The 24,334-nt window shown below is 40.2% G+C and overlaps 1 protein-coding gene across 1 annotated transcript in view; it reads right to left on the reverse strand.

Moving 5' to 3' along the window:
* Nucleotides 1-1,429: 1,429 nt before the first annotated feature.
* LOC149145044 (uncharacterized) overlaps nucleotides 1,430-24,334 on the reverse strand; it is a 73,163-nt gene continuing 50,258 nt past the window's right edge. Inside the window, exon 3 of the mRNA XM_089448437.1 lies at nucleotides 1,430-2,123. Coding sequence (XP_089304563.1) covers nucleotides 1,883-2,123 — 241 coding nt within the window. The 3' untranslated portion in view covers nucleotides 1,430-1,882. The remainder of the gene's footprint in view (nucleotides 2,124-24,334) is intronic.

Raw genomic sequence — 24,334 nt, forward strand, 5'->3', positions numbered from 1 at the left:
AGTCCGTAGAAGTTTAACACTGTGAATCTCTTCAATCCGTTTGCCCTTTATTATCTCAGCATAGAGTCCGTAGAAGTTTAACACTGTGAATCTCTTCAATCAATTGTTGTTTATCATATTAAAAGAGGAAAAAATAACACGACGAAATAGTCACGATTTCTTTTTAATGTTTTCACTCAAGTACAGTGAGAGATAAGGGGGAAGGGACTAATTGAATAAGTAAATAGAGCTCGGGATGCCAGATCCAGAGAGGGAAGCAGATTAATGACCTTAATGAACTTAACCTAGGATTGTTTCTCGACTATGCTCATGGATGTTCAGAATAACTCCTCCTAGTTGGTATTCTCTATTTTAAAATTCAAACATATTTAAGGAGATCAACGGTGATTATTTCTGTAAGGGGAGAGGAAAACACCTATGGCTGAAGAGGTTAGGACGATAAAAATAGCAGTAGGGCATTACAGGATGAAGTACGTAAGAGATGAAAATGAGAAAGAGAATAGAGGGTGGATCTTGTTAGAGGAAGACTGAAAATGGTGCCAGGATATCGTGAGAGCACAAAAATATTTTGGTATTGGCAGTGGTAGTGAACCTCAGATACAGATGCGGGCAGGGTCTGGCATAGTAATGAAAACACTGTATTTCACCTACAATTTGTTGCAAGCCCTCGAAGATTTGACTTATAAGAACTTCTACCTGGAAGCCAATGTAAAAAGAGGGGTGGACCTCTGATTAGGTCGTAAAAATGAATCAGCAATTGCAGTTTCCGACTAAAGTGCTAGCAACCGACATCTCCTCGCTGAAGATGGAATTTCCAAGGCAGACAATATGCAGGAGGAAGATGCCATATCTGAAGAGAATCAGGATTCAGGAACCACGAACAATGCAAGGATTAAACCCATAGAAAGCACCTACGGGTATGGGTATTCTTTGAGGTTCCAAAGGCACCGAGAAACAAATGAACAATTTTTCTTTTTATTATAATTTAGTTAGCCTATAAAAATTTTCTTCATATCAAGTCTAGGGTTTGGACACAGAACTCAAGATTTTGTACAATGGATGGAAATAATTTGTGTATCAAAGACTAGCAGAGTCTACATACAATTCGGAAACAAAAAGAAGACTTCAAGTAAGAGAATGGCTGGATTAGTCCCTAGATTATGTCAGTGTGCACAATGTAACCAGTTGGGCAAATGACCCATTATAATCTAAAAAGTTCTTTTTCTGATCAAGAAAAACATAGATTCATGCTACATATAAGTGGAAGGTCCTATTTATAAAGTTATCTCCATAATCGTTACAATTATTACTTTATTATTAACAGGGAAATCATATAACTGGTAAAGAAACATATACCATGGAAGAAAAACCCTAGGAAATAAAGACATCTTGATGAGCCTTAATCATTTTTGACATCTGGAATACAATATATTAAAAACTTAAGAATGCTCCTTAAAGTAGGGACAAATTATATGTTTTCCATCCAAGTGGATATAAGCAATTTACAGACTTAATTCCTGGACTATTATCAATCCACTATTTTACAATGTCAGAGATATAAACCACTGAGAATAGCTTCTCACATATGCATGTACCCGGAATTTTTTTACAACCGTAATATTTTCAAGAATTAAATTACACTTGAGCTTGTATTCCTCTCCATCGACTCTTATGCCTATGTCAATATCGTGGCACAACTGCATCCCATTGTCCATCTACAGAAATACAGGGATTGAAGAAATACCTGCAGGCATTCTGCTGTAAATACTAAAGATAATCTAAACATACAAACATGAATACTTGTTCTTGCCACATTGTTGTAATAGGACAATAAAAGGAGTTAGATATCGGTGACAATAATAATTGAAAAGCTCTTTCAATTTCATTGATCATAGAAATCATCTTCATCGTCATTCCTCCGGCTAAAGTTTCTGACTATGCTTCCAACCAATGCAAGCACCAATAGAAGTCCAAAGAAATCAAAGCCTCCACCAACTATGGCAACACTTGGTCCAGGAACAAAGGAGAATGGAGACCATCCCCAACCGCCAAAGAAAGGTGTTCCAAAGCCATAACCACCAAAAATAGGTGGAGCTACTGGAGGATTAATGAACACATTTGTCCTGCATTTTCAGCCGGTTAGAAATTGCCAAAAAATCATTTGAAATAAAAATATATTTGGTCCCTTGCATATAAAAAGTTACATGTCTCATTTCACCAATGGAAGAATAAGAAACCCACAGTTTCAACAGGGTGTAGAGGACATGCTAACAGTCACAAAATTCTTCTAATCAAATGCTTTTACAACATGCATAGAAGAAAATGCACACCAAAAAGATTTCAAAGACATTACTTTCAAAGAAAGCTGCTTAGAAGGTTCTGACCAGCGACTCCTACTTATTTTCCCTTAATTCTGACTTCTACTAGTGTGTCTTTGAATTTATAGTGTAGCCTTGTATTCAAGTTACACACCCTAAAATGAAGCATTTGCTCTTGATCTTGCAAATTTAGTCGCAACTTATCAAAAAAATATCACCAGATACTCAATATAGGCATCCCCCTTTTCATAGAATCTGACAGTAGTCAAAAGATATGGACTACTAAATTGTAAGATGTGCACATCCCAGAAAATATCTCATGCCAAAAAGTTTAATCGCAAAAATACCAGATCTAAGGGAGACTTTCATAAACTCAAATCCTAATTTCGAAAGTTATACCAAGACAACACATTGAATTAATTAATACACATTAGTCTTTTTTCCCATTTCTCATAGGGGTATGAATGACGAGACCTGTAGACATGCAAAGTTATAAAATTTGAACTAAGCTTTGTGCATGAGTGATTGTATTATTTGAATAAGTGAAAACCCAATAATGGAACACGTTTAATCTTTCTCTGATCCATGCAGCCATCAGGACCTAGATCGCAACAGACATGCAACATCCGTTATCATGACCTGTCAAGCTCTAACAAAAGATTCAGCAACTAACATATGTTCCTCTTTGTGCTCTCCTGAAGTGCAAACTCTACCTGAGCTTCAGCATGTCACAAGTATTTATGTGGCATCTTCAACCGGTTAGCATGCATTCAACTGTGCCAACTCAATTCCAAATCTCTTGGAACCATAGGATGGATCTCATGGTTGACCAGGTCTGTGTGACCAGCAAGTCCAGAGGTCAAAGCTGTTTCAACTTTCATTTTCCAGTGAAGATAAATGATTTTGATGGTGGAATGATGTGTTTATGCACTGATGATTCTGATCTCTAATTTCTCCTCTGTTTCAATGCCAACTTGGAAAATGTACTTTTGAATCAGCAAGATTCAAATCTCTGATTGTGTACCTTGCTGATTTTGATTCCATTTCCCCAGTAGACAGACAACAGATTTCATTGTACCAGCTTCATTTAAAAGATATTATGATTTTCTCTTGATTTTAAAGCAAGGAGTTAGGGGTTGTCACATGCAAGGAGTTGAGAGACTTTGATGATGAAGAAGAATAAGAGAAATTTGATGCAAAGAATCATGCTGCTTTCATGTTCATTAAATTGGCTCTAACTGTTACCAAAAGTCCAGGGTGGTTATGTTGATTTGGGGTAACATCGGACGTGCTCTAGCCATGAAAATTGGTGGAGAGGCTAAAGCACATAAGATCTCCAAGACCCAGAAATGGTTTGGGCATAATCTAACCAGTTTGAGAGATATTAAAATAATTAATATTTTTAATGGAGTTCCTAAGTCTAAACTTAGGAAAAATAAAATATTAATGTGAATTAATATAAAACTGGGTTAGAATGGTCCAAAAATCATGGATCAAGCGAAATATAGTTTTAGCCGTTGATTAGAGATTTAATCTCCGTTGTGATGGACCAACAGAAAAAGTATAAGAGGAGGCTTGAGGGTCAGTTGGAGAACACACCAAGAGAGATCAAGAACTCAATTTTCTGGGGCAAGGTTTGCTGAGGAAATTGAGTGAGTGATCAGAGTTGCAGCTAAGGGGCAATGAATACATAGCAGAGAGGCAGAGTTAGTACCGGGAGGATTAGCGCAGAAGTCGGGAGAGGTTGACGCAAAGGTAGCTAGAGGCCACACAGAGGCGATTGACAGAGATCTGAGACCAACTGACTTCCATAGGGGCCATGCCGGATGAGGAGATGTTGATGAGGACCGCACTGAACGCAGTCTCAGAGGACTGAGAAGTATTTGTCCAGAGCTTACTGGGCAGGTCGAACCTTCCAGATTGGGACGAACTGTGGGTGGCTCTTTGTCAAAAGAGATCAGACGACGAACCAAGGCAGGAAGTAGCGGTAAGGGGGTCAGAATCAAGAAAGAGGAAGAGGAGGATGTTGCTCTAGCATTTGCGGGAAATCAGGAGAAACAGAAGAAGGACCTCTCCAAGGTCAAGTGCTTCCACTGTGGGGAGCTGGGTCACTATGCGAACCAGTGTCCAAGGAAGAAGAGCAAGGGAGAGGCTTCTCAGACCAAGGCAGCGGCAACGAGAGCGGAGAAAGAAGTGGAGACAAATGACGACTATGCCATGACTGCTCATGCGCCACTTGAGAGGAAGTGGGGAGACATCGAGATGTAGTCAGACAGACTACAGACAATGAAGGGCAGAATCCTCGAGGTACCCAACCTCTTGGATTATACCTGGCTACGGGAGCCCCGAAGAGGAGTAGCACAACTAGCAAATGTCAGTAGAGACGGATGCGAATGGAGCAACAGAAAGTGCTACAGTGCAAGAGTCCCGTGACAGCGTGAGGCAGCAGTGCGAGATGCATGGAGTTGTTGCAGCAGTGCAAAGGTCAATAGAGGGAGCACTTGGCAGCGATAGAGGGAGCTTCAACATCAGGAATGTTTCTAGCCTAACAAAGATGTCAAAATTGGGAGAATCAGTTACTTACTTCTCAGTCACCGAGTTGTAGTGCAGCAATTAGCAGTGGCAGTGCTATGGGCAGCATGATGAGAGGGGATGCAGTGCAGATGCAATAATGACAGTGGCAGGGCCATGGGCAACAGTACATGACGCAGCAGTGCAGAAGATGTTGGGCGGGGAGGCCTAACATCAACATAGGGACCGATGCTGGATGATTAGGGTGATACACAGTGAGGAGTATTACTAGAGCACAATCCTCGCTAAGAGGGAGTGTTGATTTGGAGTAGCATCGGATGTGCTCTAGCCATAAAAATTAGTGGAGAGGCTAAAGAACATGAAATCTCCAAGACCTAGAAATGGTTTGGGCAGAATCTAACCAGTTTGGGAGATATTAAAATAATTAATATTTTTAATGGAGTTCCTAAGTCTAAACTTGGGAAAAATAAAATATTAATGTGAATTAATATAAAACTGGGTTAGAATGGTTCAAAAGTCATGGATCAAGCCAAATCTAATCTTAGCCATTGATTAGAGATTTAATCTCGGCTGTTGATGGACCATCGAGAAAAGTATAAGAGGAGGCTTGAAGGTCAGTTGGAGAATATACCAAGAGAAATCAAGAACTCAATTTTCTGGGGCAGGGTTTGCTGAGGAAATTGAGTGAGTGATCAGAGTTGTAGCTGAGGGGTAGTGAATACATAGCAGAGAGGCAAAGTTAGTACCAGGAGGATCAGCGCAAACGCCTGGAGAGGTTGACACAAAGGCAGCTAGAGGCCACACAGAGGCAACCAGAGGCCACGCAGAGGCAACCAGAGGCCACGCAGAGGCAGCCAGGAGCTGCGTAGAGCCAGAGAAGGCCCAGCATGTGAGACGCAAAGGCTGACGCAGAGCCCAGAGAGGTTGACGCTGAACCAGAGAGGTTGACTTTGGGCCAGAGAGGCTGATGTAGAGCCTAGAGGCAGCGCTGGGAGATTTTTCGTGGGATAGATTGGGAGCTGGACTGTCGGATAGGGTGACACAATCCCTATCAGAGTGACACAGAGCAGCAGAAGCTACATTGTTGCTGTGGGATTGTTCATTTGGTGATGTAGCCGGAATATCTGTCTCTGACTAAGAGGTACTACTGCCGAGGGCATTCTTTGTTGGGTGAGCCATTTCTGGCACCCAAGTTGTATTCTGAAACTGCATAATAATAAAACCCTCTGAATAGTTGCGCCGGTTTTCCTACATTGAGTTTTTCCAAGGACATTAGTCCAAAAACAACAGTGTCACTTGTGTGCTTGTTTACTTTCAGTTGTTGATCTGTATGTGTTGATATTGTGCTTGTATTTATTTTCAGTATTTACATGGTAGATAACTTGTTAAGTAATTGAACAAGTAGGAAGAAATAAATGAGATAGCACATGAAGAATTTCTAACGGGTTAAACTTAGAAATTCCAACAGGTTAGGACACATTCATAGTCTAGAGCAATTGTGGGAGTTTCCTGAGGTGTCAGATAAAGGTATAACTTCCTTTCTCAAAATCATGTTTTCAATGAATATGGAAGAAGGTGATTCACTTCAAGAGCAACTACTAAGATTGAAGGTATAAAAGATCAATGGTTGGCCATTGGTTAAAGAGTTGATAAAGAAGACTCGGTTGTCATTACATTGAAGGGTCTCCCACCTCCTTTCAAAAACAAATTAAGGCATTAAATGTTACATCAGAGTCTACTGAATTTACTTTTGCATAGTTCTGCAACAAATTGCTTCAAAACATTGTTGGAAACAGCAATCTGGCAGTGGTGGTGGAACTTCGGAGACTGCCCTTGCAGCAAAATTCAAGGGTAAGGGAAAATTTGGCAGGTAGAAAGATAGCAACAAATACTTAGGGATCAACAAATCAAGTAAAAAAAATTGAGTGGTTTTATTGCAGGAAATTTGGCTATGTGGGTAAAATATGCAGAAAATGGTTGTGGGATGAACAACCCAACCTAGGACCTCAATCTGTAAAGGGACATCAATATAGAAAGAAACAAGCCAATATAGCCGAGCATAAAGAACACTTCTATGCATTTCTAGTAGGAAACAACGATGCTTGGATGGTAGGTATGTTGATTGGTATATTGACTTAGGAGCTTCTAACATATGACTCGCTACAAGGATTGGTTTGTAGACTTCATACAGGATAACACCAAAAGTGTGATATGGTGATGTTTGGTGATGGGAGGAGTAATTTGTGGAAGGACAAGGCAACGTCCAATTCAAATTAAAACCAAAGACACTGTTGTTCATGAATGCTTTCTATATCCTTTTTTCGGAGAAAGATATTGCCTTCAGTGAGTAAAACTACGAACCATAGCCCACACCCAGACATCAGTTTTCAGGATGTGAGATCCCTTATAATTGACAGACAAAAAAAGAAGAAATGCTGCAAAAGTCAGAGAGTACGACCTTCACAGGACGGTGGATGATGAGGAGGAAAGTAACAGGCTTTGCTGGCCAATGGTGGACAAGACGAAGGTACACTCTAGTCTCTGGGTATGGCCATTTGAATTTTTCTTATCTTTTTCTAGTAACCAAAGGAAAAATGGTGTTTGGTATTCCAGAAACTCAAGCACAGACAAATGAGGATTAGTGTGAAGCTTGTCTTGCGAGAAAACAACATTGGTTAGCATTCCATGAAGAGAGCCTGGAGAGAAAAAACTGTTCTCGAGTTGGTGCATGCTAATAATGTGGCCCAATAAGGACTATTTTGGTCTTTGGTGCTAGGCATTTTGTTGATTGCACATGATTTTTTAGAGGAAAATGTGGGTTTATTTCCTCAAAGGAGTTTGGCAGATGTCTGAAAATCCTCTAAACTGATAATGTAGGAGAGCTTTGCTCCAATGAATTTGTTAAATTTTGTAAAGAAAAGGAATTCAACATCAAGATGCTACTTATTCTCCACAACATAATAGAGTGGTTGAAAGGAGAAATTGTAGAGTTCAATAGATGGTGAGATGAATGTTGGAACACGAGGTAGTGCCTAACAAATATTGGGCAAAAACAGTGCACACTGCAATGTACTTTTTTAATAGATCTCCTACAAACATACTGCAAAATGTCACCCCGGAAGTGGCTTGTCCAGACAAAACCTCAAGTGAGTCACCTTAAACTGCTTGGTTTTGCTAGATTTGCTTTAATTCCAAAAGGAAAACTACGTAAAGTAGATGCCAAATGCATGAAGTTGATGTTTACCCGTTATAGTGAGCAACACAGCCTATAGGTCGACTGATATTGTTAACAAGGGGATATTCAAGTGTGATATTATCATCAATAAGAATGCAGGACTTTTCAGTTAAATTCAGATAAAGAACTGAAAATCAGTGATGGGGATTGTGTAATGGTTGAAAAATCAACCAAGGTGCATGGAAAAAATGTGCACAAGGAAAGACAACCCTCTGGAGTTGGTATGCAAAAAGAATCCAGCAGTGAAGTGGTTGAAAATATCTCAAATCAACAAGAGGACAGTGTTGGTTTGGAGGTGGAGAAAAGGACAAAGTGATTCTATCATATGCTAGAAGAGGTTTCGTTAGAGGACATACCTCAACCAGAAGTAGAAAGTCCAACCAGAAAATTAATCACGAGAGGTAAACGACATGAGCATGTTAGTTTTGCTTTGACCACTATTGTTCATGATCCAATTGAACCTCAAAATTATGAAGAGGCCATAGGGCAACTTGAATGGGAAAGAGCCATGAAGCCTGAATACTGTGGGCTTATGAAGAGTAATACATGGGCGTTGGAGGACTTGCCTCTGGGAAAGATACTCATTGGCTGCAAATGGGATTTCAAAACAAAGGTGGATCAGCCACTTGCTAAACACAAAGCATGGCTGGTGGAAAAATGATTTGCATAGCAGGAGGGGGTAGATTATGAAGACACATTTATCACAACGATGAAAAAGGTGACCATCAAATTAGTTCTAGTCAAGGCAACGCATTTTGGCTAAAAAATATATCAAAATGGGCATAAAAGTTTGCCTTTCTGAATGAAGATATTGAGGAAAAAGTCTCGATGTATAAGCCACAGGGATTCTATGTAGCAGGAAAAGAACATTTGGTATGTAGGTTGATTAAAAATCTTAACTATTTGAAATAGGCTCCCAGAGATTGGTACATTATTATTGACAAATATCTCAGACACTGGTTTCAAGAGAAACCCTTTTTATTGTTAGATGTGGATGACAGCATCATCATAGGAAGCAAGGTCAATGCAATTCACAAGTTAAAATTGGAGTGTTTCTCTACTCTTGACATGACTAACTTAGCCTCCTACATTATTACTTAGGTTTAGAGGTTTGGTAGATTAACAGTCGTGTATTTGCTTCAAAAACTATGATAAAAGCCCATTGGAGAAGTTTAGGATGAATAATTGTAACATAGCATCTACACGTGTGGAAGCAGGGCTAAAACTTTCAATCACATCTGACTCAAAACAGCTAATTAATAGTTGAGTATTTTGCTTCGCAAACTAAGCATGACAAAATCCCACTGAAGAAGTTTATGATGAATAATTGTAACATAGCATCTACCCCTATGGAAGGAGGCTAAACCTTTCAAATTTCAATCACATCTGACTCAAAACTGGCTAATGAGTCAATGTATAGACAAATGGTGGGGAGCTTAATATACCTTACAGCCACAAGGGTGGCTGTAAGTCATATTCCTGATTCATGACAGCCCCCAAGGCTAAACACTGGACCACAACCAAGAGATCATAAAGCATGTAAATGGCACATTGGATCTTGTCATTTTGTATTACAGAGGACAAGAACTCTAGTTGGTAGTAGTAGATTCAGATTGGAAAAGATCAATGGATGACAGGAAGCTCACAATATGATATGTTTTCAACCTTGGTACAGGTGCAGTAGCTTCGTTGAGAAATGTTGGAATTTCTAAGGCTAACTGTTAGAAACCCTTCATGTACTTTTCTAATTTATTTCTACCTACTTGTTCTGATTAATTAACAAGTTATTTACCATGTAAATACTGAAAATAAATACAAGTACATGCTCAACACATTACAGATCATCAACTGAAGGAAACAAAACAAGCACACAAGTGACATCGTTGTTTTTGGACCAATGTCCCTAGAAAAACCCAATGCGGGAAAACCGGTGCAGCTATCTGAGGGTTTGTATTATTAAGCAGTTTTAGAATACAATCTGGGTGCCAAAACCGGCTCACCCAACAGAGAATAATCTCAGCAATAGTACCTCTCCTTCGGAGACAGATATTCCGGCTGAAACCCCGGATAAACACTCTAACAGCTCCCAGCTCCAATCTACCCCACGAAAACCCCAGCATCAGCCTCTAAGGACTGCGTCAACCCTTTCTAGCCCAGCATCTGCCCAACGTCGCCCTACGTCAGCCTCTAGAGGCACTGCATCAGCCCTTAGAGCCTCTGCATCACCCACGTTGGCTCTCTGAGGCACTGCGCAACTCCTGGCTGCCTCTGCGTGAGCCCTGGCTAGCTCTACGTGAACCTCTAGCTGGCTCTGCATCCCTCTCTCCCGGCTTCTACGCTGATCCTCCCGGTACTATCTCTGCCTCTCTGCTTCTGTATTCACTGCCCCTCAGCTACAACTCTGATCACTCCTTCGATCTCCTCAGCAAACCCTACCCCAGAAAATCGAATTCTTAATCAACTCAGTGTGTTCTCCAAGTGACCCTCAAACCTCTTTTTATACTTTTCTTGTTGACAATTCAACGGCTGAGATTAAGTCCCTAATCAACGGCTAAGATTAATTCTGGCTTTATCCATGACTTTTGGACCATTCTCACACAGTTTTATATTAATACACATTAATATTTTATTTTCCCTAAGTTTAAACTTAGGGACTCCATTAAAAATATTAATTATTTTAATATCTCTCAAACTGTTTAGAATCTGCCCAAACCATTTCTGGGTATTGGAGATCTCACGTGTCTTAGCCTCTCCACCAAGTTTCAAGGCTAGAGCACAACCGATGCTACCCCAAATCAAGAAACAACATCCAATTTCATTTTCCTCCACTGAAGCATGGTACAGAGAAGCAATGAAGGAGCTTGTGAGGCAGTTTGGATAAGAAAAATACTTTCTGAATAAAATTGAACACGCTGATTCAACTATACTTCATTGTGACAACCAAAGCACATTGACGCTGGCAGAAAATCGTGTCTTTCATGAGTGCACAAAGCTTGTCGAAGTACATTATCTTTATATTCGACAACTTGTCGAAGATGGAGAAATTGAACTGCAATACTGTACAATGCATGAGTGGACTGCAAATATTTCCTAGAAAGCCACTTGGTCTAGGTAAGTCTATAAAAATTTAGACATAAACTTGGTGTATTCCAATATAACCATTAAGGTAGGGTGTTAAAATAAATGTTTATAATTGATTTAAAATGAATCATTACATAATTTGTCATCTGTCTTGGTACTTTTTGGGTGGATATACTGGAGGAATTGGCTTACAAGGCCCATTTTAGTGGTAATTCCTAGTTTGTGGACTTGAGGTCTAGAACTTTCCAAAGTCATTTTGAGGCATTAAACAACATTTTTTGGAGTCAAAATTTTGTGATCACAATGCCCATCCCCTTGACGTTTTACTACACAGTGAGACCTTTCCAATGGTGCAAAACACCTCAATTAGAGTTTGTATGTAGAAGTTATGCCTCCCACAAGTTGACCTACTTTTTTTACAACCATGATATTGCCATGTTAATCCCCATTGTTCATGTGTTAGGCTAGCCAGATGTGGACTTTAAAGAAGATTCTAGAAGGTCCAAAACCCAAACATTAATTGAGATCTTAGGCATGCAAAAACCCTAACCCTAGACAACTATTGGACAATATTAAATATTAGGTTGTTAGGAGGAGAGGGGATTCCATTCTTTTAGCAATGCACGTGTTCTATAATTGAGCATAGTATCTAGTAGTGAGATTTGACAACATAACAGAGGAGGAAGAAGATTCTATAGCAACCACTCAGGCTACAAGGTATGTCACAACATGCCAATTCGAGTTCGAGTTAGGCAATGACAAAGTTTGATTCAAATTTGAATTTAATGAGAAGGTTCAAATATGATTCGCCATTAGGTTCATTCATATACATATTTGAAATTTTCAAAATCTATAAAAAAGTTATAATTATATATAGTTTATATATATTTATACTATTATTATATATCATATTAATAAATTTATAATTTATCTACTTATATATATATTCACAAGTACAATGTTGTATATTCCATATGAGGAATATATGTATATTGTCAATACTATTAACATTTGTCATGTCACTTGCGGGAATTGAACCTGAGTGGGGAGGATTCTATTCTTTCCTCCCAACCACCCAGGATAACCCCAATTGACAATATATATATATATTATAAAGAAGCATGAACACTTGATTGCAAAATGATCAAAGTACCCTTTGAATAGTAGCCTACCTTCATCCAAGTGCTAATGTCGGATGGTGAGAGGCACATGGTTGATGCAAATGGTAGAAGCACATGGCATATCATCATCTAATGGTGGTTGGCAAGGGCTGTCTGTTTGACTAGTTGACCGGTTGGATATCAAATATAAGAGAAAAATCTCCTCCTATGGGGTTACCCATTTTGGTGGGTAACATTCTCCAAGAAGAAACAATAAAATATCCAAGGAAAACAACATAATAATGCTCTCAAGTAACCAAATTCATGATACAAGTCAGCAATAATAAAATAATGGAGTTGGTTATGCAACAACCTCCAAAAAATAGCACAAGAAGGTGTAACACATGCTCTAGGTGGGCATAAGAACAAGTCATCATCTCCAACAACCTCCTAGATCTCCTCAAAGTATATCAAACCACCGACTAAATCCTTAATATTTGTGGCATTGATTTCCTCAAAAACATGGATGAACTCCAACGAGGAACGTAGTTAGTGGACAAACTAACATGTATGAATATTCCAAAGGAAAAATGCATCATTTTGTTCCACTAAGGCATGGAGAAAGATCCAACAAGAAGGTGGGTCAATGTAATGCCTACAACAACTAACTTTACCAATCTCTTTATAGCTTACAAATCCATTCAATCCTCCTCTGGTTTAATCACTCTTGCCATATAACAAGATACAATCTCAAGAATTTCCCTATGAGCATTTATCCAAGATTTCGTTATCTCTGCTTGATGGATCCATTCGCTAGTAGCTCAAGAGATGAGAGACTCATTGATGGTAGCTAATCAAGAGATGTTTACTCATATAATAAGTATTATTAAGTGGGCTAATAATTACTTAGGAATCAAAATATATAAAAATGTAATCAGCACAAATATCTAAGGCAGCTTAAAGTTTGAGGAGTAGGGCTTCATACTCTATGATATTCTTGAAGACTTCAAAGTTGAGCCGAAAAGTGAAGTACATATCCATAGTATTCTTGAAGGGAGGAGATATTTGCAAAGCTACCACAATCATAGAATTTTTCTTACTTTGTAAAATAATAAAATATAAAGTGACTCAGGGGGAAGATCTATGTCAAGGGGAGAACTATGAGTAGCACTTAAATCATTTGGAAACTTAGGGTTGCTATCATCATTGGAGAAATTGTAGCAAGGGAAAGAGATAGAGTCAACTAACTAGTTAGTAATGACTTGTCCCTTAATATATTTCTATTATTTGAATTTGTTGATTTTTAATGTACCTTGAACAAGCAGTTTCATATGGGTTAGTCTCTACCTAGGGAAAAGTGTCCAAAATAATTATTTTCCTAAGTGTAACTTTATAAAGTGAAAGTGACTTTATAAGTGGTAAAGTCAATGTTAAATTATAAAGTGAAAAGTGACTTTAGACATAAAGTACAATGTGGATACTTTATTTAATGGGTGAGTTAAAAAATAGAAAGTGAGAATTAAATGCACATTTATTCTCATCCCTTGATCTAAATGAATCTGAGGCTATTGTGAGCCATTAGATCTTAGGGTTGCCCAAAAGTCATTTAGGGAGACAAAAGGGGGGATAGAAAAGATAGAATGCATTCACTCTTCATGAGAAACAAGAATGAAAGAAATTATTTTAACGTCCACGAGGCTAAAGATAGCCTATGGGACAAATTACTTCTGCATCTACTTGATGTATTCGTCCCTTTTTCCGTGAAGCTTCAAAATAAATGCTCCTGGCTTCTCGACAAACCCCTCGCTAAATAGATTATCCCAAGAGCTAGCTGCCAGCATAACTTTCCCTGTTGTCTTTGAAGGCCTCACATTCTAAAATGAAATGTTTTTCTGTGTCCACTTTTCCAGAAGAACAAAAATGCATACTCTTTCCTCCCACACTTCCTTTTGCCTTTTCCAGCGCTCTGTTTCACAACGAAGTTGATGAGAATTAGTCCTTAACTGAGCAATAAGAATTTTGGCTCTCCAAAAGATATTGGCCTCTGTGTATGCTTTTGGTCGATGACTATGAGTGGGATTAAACACTTCAATATAGTAATTTTTCTTCCTTCCTAGCTCCTTATCCCAAGTACGCTTGTGGAACTTTTCCATAACAAAAACTTTTATCTCTTTGTTGTTTATGGGACACGCGTTCAATCAAATACCCCATTTACTAAACCATTTGTTATTTTGCTGCATCCAAGTTTTTTTTCTCTTGCACAATCTATTATTAAAGACAACCTTAGGCCACCTACCCTCTTCCATTTGCTCAATTTTTTTAATACCTTATGACTCACACCATAGCAATTGCTTCAATAGGAGCAGTCCCTGTTTCACTTAACAAGATATCATAAGGAACTGCACTTTTAATCTTAAATTTGTTTGTAATCAAACGCTTCTGAATTTTCTCAATTTGTCTCCACTGCATGTCGGATGTACTGCTGGCCCATAGTTCACAACCATAGAGAATCACCAAAATCACAAGCCCAAAAAGAGTTTGAGTGGTTTTCCAGTCCCACAACTCTGCCTCTCTACACCTATTTTGAAAAGCATAAAATGCTTTCCAACCCCCCAAAGTTCTTTTCTTTCTACAACCATTCCAGCTTAGATTTTTGTTGAAGTCAATTCCAAGGTATTTTTAGTCCTCAACTTCTTCCAGAATGTTGCCTTCAAAGTAGAACTTATGCTGGTTATGTTTTTTTTTCTTAGAGAAGACCACTACTTTTGTTTTGTTGATATTGACTTGCATTCCCACACTTCTACAAAAATGCTCAAGGGATAGTAAATGCTCTTGCAAACCAAGAGCCGATTTAGTAATCAGAATAAGGTCATCTGCATACAAAAGAAGCCTTATAACAAACTTGCCCAAATAGATACCATCACCTACTTGCAAATTTAACCACTCCTCAAGCTGTCGACATATAAACCAAAAAGGGTAGGAGACAGTGGGCAACCTTGCTTGACCCCAATATCGCTTCTAAAGCTTTCAAAAATGCATCTGAAGTTCTAATTTTGACTTTCACCTCTTCATACAGCCTATGCACAGCTACTCTCAAATGTTTAAGAACCCCAAGTTCCTCCATTTTGTGCCAAATCTTATCCCTAGGAACCGAGTCAAACGCTTTTCTGAAATCAACAAAGCAACAAAAGACTTCTTCCTTTTTCTCCCAAACTTTTTCAATGATGTGCCTTAAAGTTATACAATGATCAACTGTGGAATGTTTAGGTCTAAAACCTGCTTGCCCTTTAGCATGCTTATCTCTTTCTTCTGCCCACTTGCTAATTTTGTTTTCTAGCATGCTTCCAAATAGCTTTGCAAACAAAGGGTTTATCATGATGGTCCTATAATTGGAGGGATTATTGACATCATCGCTCTTGAAAAGAGGTATTGCCAGACTAGTTGTCCAATCTGTGGGGAGCCCTTGTTGTATGATGTTGTTGAAGATTTTTGTAATGTGAGGTTGAAGTATCTTTGGGCCCCACTTTAGATATTCTGCTTGGAGTTCAGCTAAGTCTTTTGCTTTTCCAACACCCAACTTCTTGATACCCATCTCTACCTCTTGTACCATGAAGAGTTCAATATTAGTGTTGACCAAGGGGGAGGGTCAACCTTGAGAACCTGCTCATAGAGTTGTCTTGCATAGTCAAACCATTTAGAAGCTGTAATATTATTTCCAATTTGTATCTTTTTCGGTTGGAGCTCCTTCCAAAATAATTTGGGATTATTTTTCCCAAAGAAGATTAGTTCTTCCCTCCTTGAAACCATGAAATCAACCTTTTTTTTGCTTAATAACTACTTGTAAGCTTTGAGCTTTATGTTATCCTTGTTTGACTCTTTCCACATTCTCTTTGCCTTTTTGCATTCCTCGTCAAACCAAGCATTAACCGGAAAGCAATTTGTTTCAGACTTCTTAATTTTTGCTCTTTTGCACTTTGCAAGTGTGCATTGAATTAAATGTGTTAATTCATGACTATGAACGTTGTTAATTCATTTTGAAGGTATTACAATTTTCTGGTGTCAAAAGAATTCTGCCCTGTGGGAGATTTTGTTGGACACGCTAAATTTTTGACTCTAATTGTTTCTTTCCAATCCAAGAGAAACATAAATAAATTGGTTTGTGATCTGATTTCAAGTCCCACAACTGATCTCCAATCAAAACTTCCTCCATTTTCTCACACAAACCATGCAAGCAAATTACATAATCTACCACGCTTGCTCCATTGTAAGTATTGCAAGTGAAATTACCGAACTTTGCCCATCTAGTCAAGCCATTACAAATGACTAAATCAAAGGCCCCACATAGCGTAAGCAATTGTTCACCAAAGAGATTGCAGCCCTTGTCCTCTGAAATTCTTTCCCACTGATGATTACTTTCTTTTGTAAGCCAAATAGGGTCACAATCATCTTTACAACAAAGAATGCTAGCTTGCTCACTTGCAGTCCTAGCATTGAAATCACCCACTATAAGGACTTCACCTAGCTGCGAATATGTTGCAATATCCGCTTTTAAGATTGCAAATGGATCTTTGTGGTCAAGCCCTCTACCTTTGTATTTTTTGAAACCTGCGGCGCAAAATAGCACGTTGCAATTCTGATGTGGATTTCATTTTCTGATATTTTAAACCAAATGAATTGCTTATTTGAGTCTTCTTTTTCTAACTAAATGAGACGACCTTCTTTCTCCCTTACTAAAACCATGATACCCCTGTGCCCTTTGCCATTCCCTGCTGCCTTGTTCCACACTGCCATCTTCCAATATCCTTCAAACAGAGGTGTCTTGCACCCTTCATGCTCATGTGTTTCTATGAGGCAAATTATGTCTCTATCTTCCGCGATAGGCCCTAACCCAGGGCCTCGTCTCCATGAGAAAAGATTGGAGAAAGGAGGCTGAGAGCTAGAGAAAAGTTCTGAAGGAGAAATTTGTTGCAGCAAGCTGAATGAGTGATTTATGGGCAAAGTTGGGCACAGAAATAAAAGCATAAAAACAGCATAAGATATAGTACGAACATAATTTAATGTTGTGCGCTGCACGCCGTTTGAGAGAAGTTTTTGGAAAAAAATTGAAAAATTCGTATAGTCCATACAACAGTACGAAAATCCGTACGGTACATATTTTCAACTTCAAGTGGGCATGGAAATTGAGGCAAAGTGGGCACAATTTTCAAAGAGTTTTGGGTTGAAGAGATAAGTTGTATTTTGTTGTTTTGTTTTTTCTGCAAATGTATTTTTCCTGAACTTGAAAGATAAACAAATTTGAAGAGCTCTCTAACAGGTTTTCCCCGGAGAAGATTGAAGGGGTTTTGCCTGTGTCTAAGTTGACCAAGAATCTATGTATTTTTCAGCATGTGTTGACAATCCCATTTGTTTTAATCTGAAAATTTCATTTACAGAATTTTATATGTTGAATGTAGTTTATGGGAAAGGGCATTTAACTGAATGGGAGTGATAAGGTGAAATTAAAACCGGTTGGGATTGCAGGAAACGTTTTAGTCATCAAATTTCAACATGGTATCGGAGCTACAGGCTGAAAATTGCAGTTTGAACAACAAACGGTAGTTTGGGACAGCAAACAGTGGTTTGGACAACAAACTGATATTTTGGGACAACAAGGTGAAATTTCACACACACTGAACTTTTGGGACATCAAGGTGTGTTGGAAAATTCATTTCTCCATTTTCTTGGTTTTGTAAATTTTGGACAGCAGTCATGGTCATGTTCTTAAGGATAGAGGACATACTGGATGGGATATCCAACTATGCCATTTGGAAGGACATAATTCAGACAATGTTTGAGAAGGCAGCAGTTTGGGACATAGTGCGGCAAGTGGTTGTACCTCCTACTGCTACAGATGAACTTGCTGAATTCACAAAAAATAATGCAAAGGAAAAAAGGATTTTGATGGACAGTCTGAAGGATCATGTGGTTCCTCAGGTGAGAGGAAACACATATGCATATTAGATGTGGACAACTCTAACCACTCTCTATCAGAGTACCAATGAGAGCAGGAAGATGGTACTCAAAGAACAATTGAAGAACATCAGGATGACAAAGGCTGAAAGTGTAGTTCATTATCTTGGCAGGGTCAAATAGGTATGTGATGATTTCATTGCTATTGGTGAGGCAGTTGCACCCACAAAGTTAGTCAGGATAGCTGTAGCGGGACTTCCTAAGTCTTGGGAGGTCTTTGGAGATGTTGTTACCTCTAGGGAGAATCTTCCCAATTGGGACAAATTCTGGGATGATTGTGTGCAGCATGAGATACGAAAGACTGGCAGTGGTGGGGTGAAGATAGCAAATGAGGAGGATGTAGCCTTGACAGCTAGGGGGAAGAACAAAGGGAAGGCCAAGAAAGGGGCCTCATCAAATGGGGCTAAGGGAAAGGAGAAGAAGAAGAAGAAATATATGGATATGTCCAAAGTCAAATGTTGGGCATGTCAGAAGATGGGACACTATGCTGCTATGTGTCCTGAGAGGAAGAACAAGGGGAAGAAGGGTACTGCAGCTTCAACAAGGTGGAGCAGTTTGCTTCACAGTTTGACAAGGACTTTGCATTTATTACTTCTACATCTAGTAGGAGTACATCATCCGATGTGTGGTACATAGACAACAGGGCTTCCTTCCATATGACAGGTGCATGGGAGTTCTTTTCAGAGCTTGCAGAGAGGGCACTTGATATTGAGATTGTACTAGGAGATGACCGCATTGTGAGAGTTGTTGGTGTGGGGACTGTGACCTTTGAGAGGGAGTCTTTGCCTCCTTTGAAGGTCATGGATGTTTTGTATGTTCCGGGGATGAAGAAGAACTTGATTTCAGTGTCTGCTATGGAGGAGAAGGGGTTTGACATCACTTTCTCAGGAGGGCAGGTATTGATGCATCCCAGGGGAGCTTCCATCACTTTGGCCAAAGTGATTGGAGTCCACTATGGGAAACTATACAGGTTCAGTTTTCAGTCGGCAGGAGCATTGGTGAGTAGCACATCTGGTAGCACTCACACTAGTACCACCAGCAGTAGAGACTTGTGCGAGTTATGGCACCGAAGGATGGCACATATGCATCATGGAGCTTTGAGAGTACTAAGGGAGATCACTATTGGAGTTCCTGATTTTAGTGTCGAGCATTATGAGGTCTGCAGAGGGTGTGCTTTGGGAAAGTACACCAAGTTACCATTCCCAGCGAGCGACAACAAATCTACAGGTATACTAGACTTGATTCATACTGATGTTAGTGGTCGTATGTCTCATGTGTCTTTGGGTGGTTATGAGTATTATGTTATATTCATTGATGACTACTCTAGGAGGACTTGGATATATTTCCTGAAGACCAAGGGTGAGGTCTTCAGTCGCTTTAAAGAGTTCAAAGCTCTTGTGGAAAAGTAGACAGGTAGGAAGATTCGGGTCTTGAGGTCAGACAATGGTGGTGAGTACACTGATGGTGGGTTTTCAGACTTCTCTGCACAGGAGGGTATTAGGAGACAATTCATGGTTCCTTACAACCCCCAGTAGAATGGGGTGTCAAAAGGAAGGACAGAGCTATTGTTGGGGTTGCTAGAGCGATGATTCATGATTAGGGGTTGCCTTTTTTTTGTGGGTTGAGGCCTGCAATACTGTTGTTTATCTTCAGAACAGGAGTCCTCACAGAGCATTGGGGAATATGACTCCGGAGGAGGCTTTCATTGGAGAGAAGCCTCATGTGGGACATGTTCGTATCTTTGGATGTCTCACATACTCTTACATCCCCAAGGAGCAGAGGACGAAGCTGGAACCCATGGCAGAGAAGGGTATCTTTATGGGTTATAGCGAGACTTCGAAAGCTTATCGGATCTTCATTCCTTCTAAATGGAGAGTGGTGATTAGGAGGGATGTGAAGTTTGAGGAGGAGAGGGCCTATTGGAGATCACGAGAGTATGATGAGAGAGAGTCACAAACTTCTCCTCAGTAGGGAGGTTAGGTACAGGTAGCAGGACCTCAGGGTTTTGGATCGACTGGTACAGGAGGTACTTCAGTGTCAGTGACATCTGGGGCACCAATGGCAAGTTCACCAAGCACTTCTTTAGGGAGTCCACTGGTACAAAGTTCACATGGCACTTCAACTGACATAGGCACAGATGCCAGTACAGGTTCTTTGAGGACAGGTGTTGGTACAGGCACACCAAGGTCAGTTGGTAGATCTTCAGGTTCACCAGACTAAGGGGCAGAGGATGAGGTTCCATGCGGGGAAGCTTCTTTAGGGAAGAGAAGGCCCAAGTGGCTTCAAGACAACTTGAAGGAAGCGGAGTTCGTTGGTCCTCCGAAGAGGGTGAACATGGAGAGTGTGCCACCTAAGCAGTTTTGCAATTATGTAGCCAAGTCTACCAACATTGTTGACTCTGAGCCTACTAGCTATGAGGAGGCTGCCAACCAGGAGGTATGGAGAGAGGCTATGGTGGAGGAGTATGCCTCTATCATTAAGAACAATGTCTGGGAAGTGGTGCCTAGGCCTCAAGGCAAGCCAGTTGTGACTTCCAGGTGGCTCTATAAATTCAAGCATGCTGCGGATGGCAGCATTGAGAAGTTCAAGGCGAGGTTTGTTGCTAGAGGGTTCTCATAGATAGAGGGAGTTGACTACGATGAGATCTTCGCTCCCGTATCTCGGTACACTTCTATCCGATCCCTTATTTCTATTGTTGCAGAAATGGGTTGGCAGATCCATCAGATGGATGTGAAGACCGCATTTCAGAGTTATAGAGGAGGAGGTGTATGTTGAGCAGCCACAGGGCTTTGAGGTACTTGGGCGGGAGACCCCATGTATGCCGGTTAAGGCAACATTCTACGGACTTAGGCAAGCTCCGAGAGCTTGGTATTCGAGGATTGATACTTACTTGTAGTAGATGGGTTTCACGAAGAGTGATGCAGATCCAAACCTATACTACATTGTTGTAGGAAATGATCCGCTCATTCTTGTGTTGTATGTTGATGACTTGTTCATTATTGGGGCAGAGAGACTGATTAGTCGTTGCAAGGAGGATCTTGCTATGGAGTTCAAGATAAAGGACATTGTGCTGATGCATTACTGAGCTTGAGGTGTGGCAAGAGGAGGAGCATATCTTTTTGGGGCAGGGGCAATATGTTGTGGATGTGTTGAGCAGATTTCACATGGCAAACTGTAGACCCATGTCTATACCTATGATCAACAACTGGAAGAAGCTTTATGATTCAGATTCTAGGTTGGTGGATCTCACATTGTATAGGCAGCTTATTGGGTCCTTGATGTATTTGGTCAACACTAGGCCAGATATATGCTTTGCAGTGAACACACTTAGCCAGTTCATGGTTGAGCCCAAGAGGCAAAGCACATTCTTCGCTACCTGCAAGGGACTGTTGATTATGGTCTGGACTATAGGCAGGGAGATGGATTGGGTTGGCATGTTACACAAATTCAGATTGGGAAGGGTGTGCTTCTGACAAGAAAAGCACTTCCGGGTGTTGCTTCAGCAGTTGTGTCGTGGTTCAGTCGAAAGCAAAAGTCAGTTGCTTTGAGCTCTTCTGAGGCCGAGTATATGGCTGCTAGCCAAGCTAGTTGTGAGGCCATTTGGCTTCACAAGTTGTTGTATGGCCTATTTGATCAAGAGTTGGGATCGACGATTATTCACTGTGATAATCAGAGTTGCATTAAACTCACGGAGAATACAATGTTTCATGACAAGTCAAAACACATTGACATCAGATATCATTTCATCAGGGACAATGTTCAGAACGAGGCAGTGAAGCTGGAGTATATATCGACAGATGAGCAGGTGACGAATGTTCTCACGAAGTCCTTTCCAAGAGGCAAGCATGTCCATTTCAGGGACAAGATGGATGTGGTGAGAACACTTTCCTCGGTAAGAGGTGTTGGAAATACTAGGGGGGTCAATCAATATTTCTTTTCAATTGTTACTTTTACCAGTTAGATCATTTATATTTAGAACACAAAATGAACAATAAGAATAAATGCTTTTATTATTATCTTTTTCACAATAAATCAACTACAATATATGTAGGGCTCCAACCCTAAATGAAGTACTGATCTTCAATTCCCCAGGCTCCAACCTATAATGTACCAAGCACTGACTTGGACTTTCCAAGGCACCAACCTTGTCAATTTTGCGGCACCAACCTCAAGGGCTCCAACCCTATTTCTAGTTCAGGTTCCGACTTGGTTTCTTGAGGACTCTGATCCTCTAAGGCTCCAACCCTATCCTCCAAGGCACCAACCTTGTCTTTTTGAGGCTCCAACCCTTAGCTGCACTTCGTCAAGATGTATTTGGTTATACTTCAAGGCTCCCTATGTCTTCTTCAACGAGCCCTGTCAATCTTCGCTTAGTCTTCGCTTTAGTCTTCACGTCACGTCATCAATGACAAACTTGATTTCTTTACATGAAGGTGTCTTCGCTGTCCTTCATGGTACCCAATCAAATTCTCCAAGTTACCTCATGATGACATCAATGATGCATCATGGTCGTCAATGTTATATCCAAGATCTCTTAAGGCTTCTCAAAATATCTTCAATCTTCTTCAAGGTCACTGCATAAATACTTCAATCAAAGTCTCCAAAACCCTTCACTAATTTTGTATGTCCTTGACCAAATTCTTCATTGTTCTTTGTTCCAAGCTCTATTCATTATCCAAGGTTCAAAAGAGTTTCTTCAATATTGAACCTTTTAAATGCCAATTTGAAATCTGCCCAAACCTTTAGCAAGTTTGCCCCTCAGGAGCACAGTCTATCACTATACACCAAGCAAATCCGAGCTTGAAGTGTTGATTTTGGGTAGCATCGGATGTGCTCTAGCTCCGAAATTTTGTGGAGGGGCTAGAATACATGAGATCTCCAGAACCCAGAAATCGTTTGGAGAAATTCCACCCAAATGTGGAGTTAATGGGTATTAATAAGAATATGGGTGAGAAATTTCTAAGTGACAAGGATCGAGTCTGCTTTAATCTTAGCCGTTGATTAGGGACTTAATCTTGGCCGTTGATTCATCAACAGGAAAAGTATAAGAGGAGGCTTGAGGGTCAGTTGGAGATACACTTGAGAGATCAATCAATTCGATTTTTCTGGGGCGAGGTTTGCTGAGAAAATCGAATAAGTGATCTGTTGCAATGAGAGGGGCAGTTCGGTAGAGGGACTTCAGTCCAAGGCCGGGAATACATGGAAGAGAGGCAGAGAAGCACCAGGAGAGATCTGACACAATGACGCAAAGGGAGAGCTCTGACGCAGTGACACAGTGTCGCAGAGGGAGAGATCTGACGCAGTGACGCAGAGGGAGAGCTCCGATGCAGTGACGCAATGTTGCAGAGGGAGAGCTCTGATGTGGTGAAGCAATGTCGCAGTGTCACAGACGTCATAGAGCGAGAGCTCTGATGCAATGACACAGTGTCACAGTAACACAGTGACACAGCTCCTAGAGGAGGTGACGCAGTTCCAGCGCAGAGCTTGGAGTAGTCATTGCTGCCCAGCACTGGGAACATCGCAGTCCCCTGTGGGGTTTGTTCATCCAGGTGTCCGCCGGGTTTATTCTCTATTGGGTGATCCAGATTTGGCACCCTAGTTGTATTCATAAATCTGCTTAATAATACAAACCGTCTATATGCTGCACCAGTTTTCCCACATTGGGTTTTTCCAGGGACGATTGTCCAAAAATAACGGTGTCCCTTGTGTATTTGTCTCGTTGTATTTCAGTTCATGATCTGTATGTATGTGTAGTCTGCAATAGTGTTTTCATCGCTATTTAAATAATTAAATAACTTGTTGAATGTAAAAACAAGTAGGAGATGATAAACCAGTGATTGCAGTAGGATTTTTGATGTGTAGATTCAGAAATTTTCACACAGGAGGTCCGAGACTAAGGTTGGCTACTGCAGGAGTTTATATATAATCCGAGCTGTGTTTGTTTATTATTCACAAACAGAAGTCCTTCACACAAGACTGTGCCTTCATACCACAGGTCCAACTTTCAAAAAATCTGAGCCTCCCACATAGACACTTCAGTTCTGTTCGAGCTCTAAAGA

This window comes from Pinus tabuliformis, chromosome X (assembly GCF_031772625.1).
Source record: "Pinus tabuliformis cultivar Carrire ecotype Pingquan chromosome X, CPIR1, whole genome shotgun sequence".
Classification (NCBI taxonomy): domain Eukaryota; kingdom Viridiplantae; phylum Streptophyta; class Pinopsida; order Pinales; family Pinaceae; genus Pinus; species Pinus tabuliformis.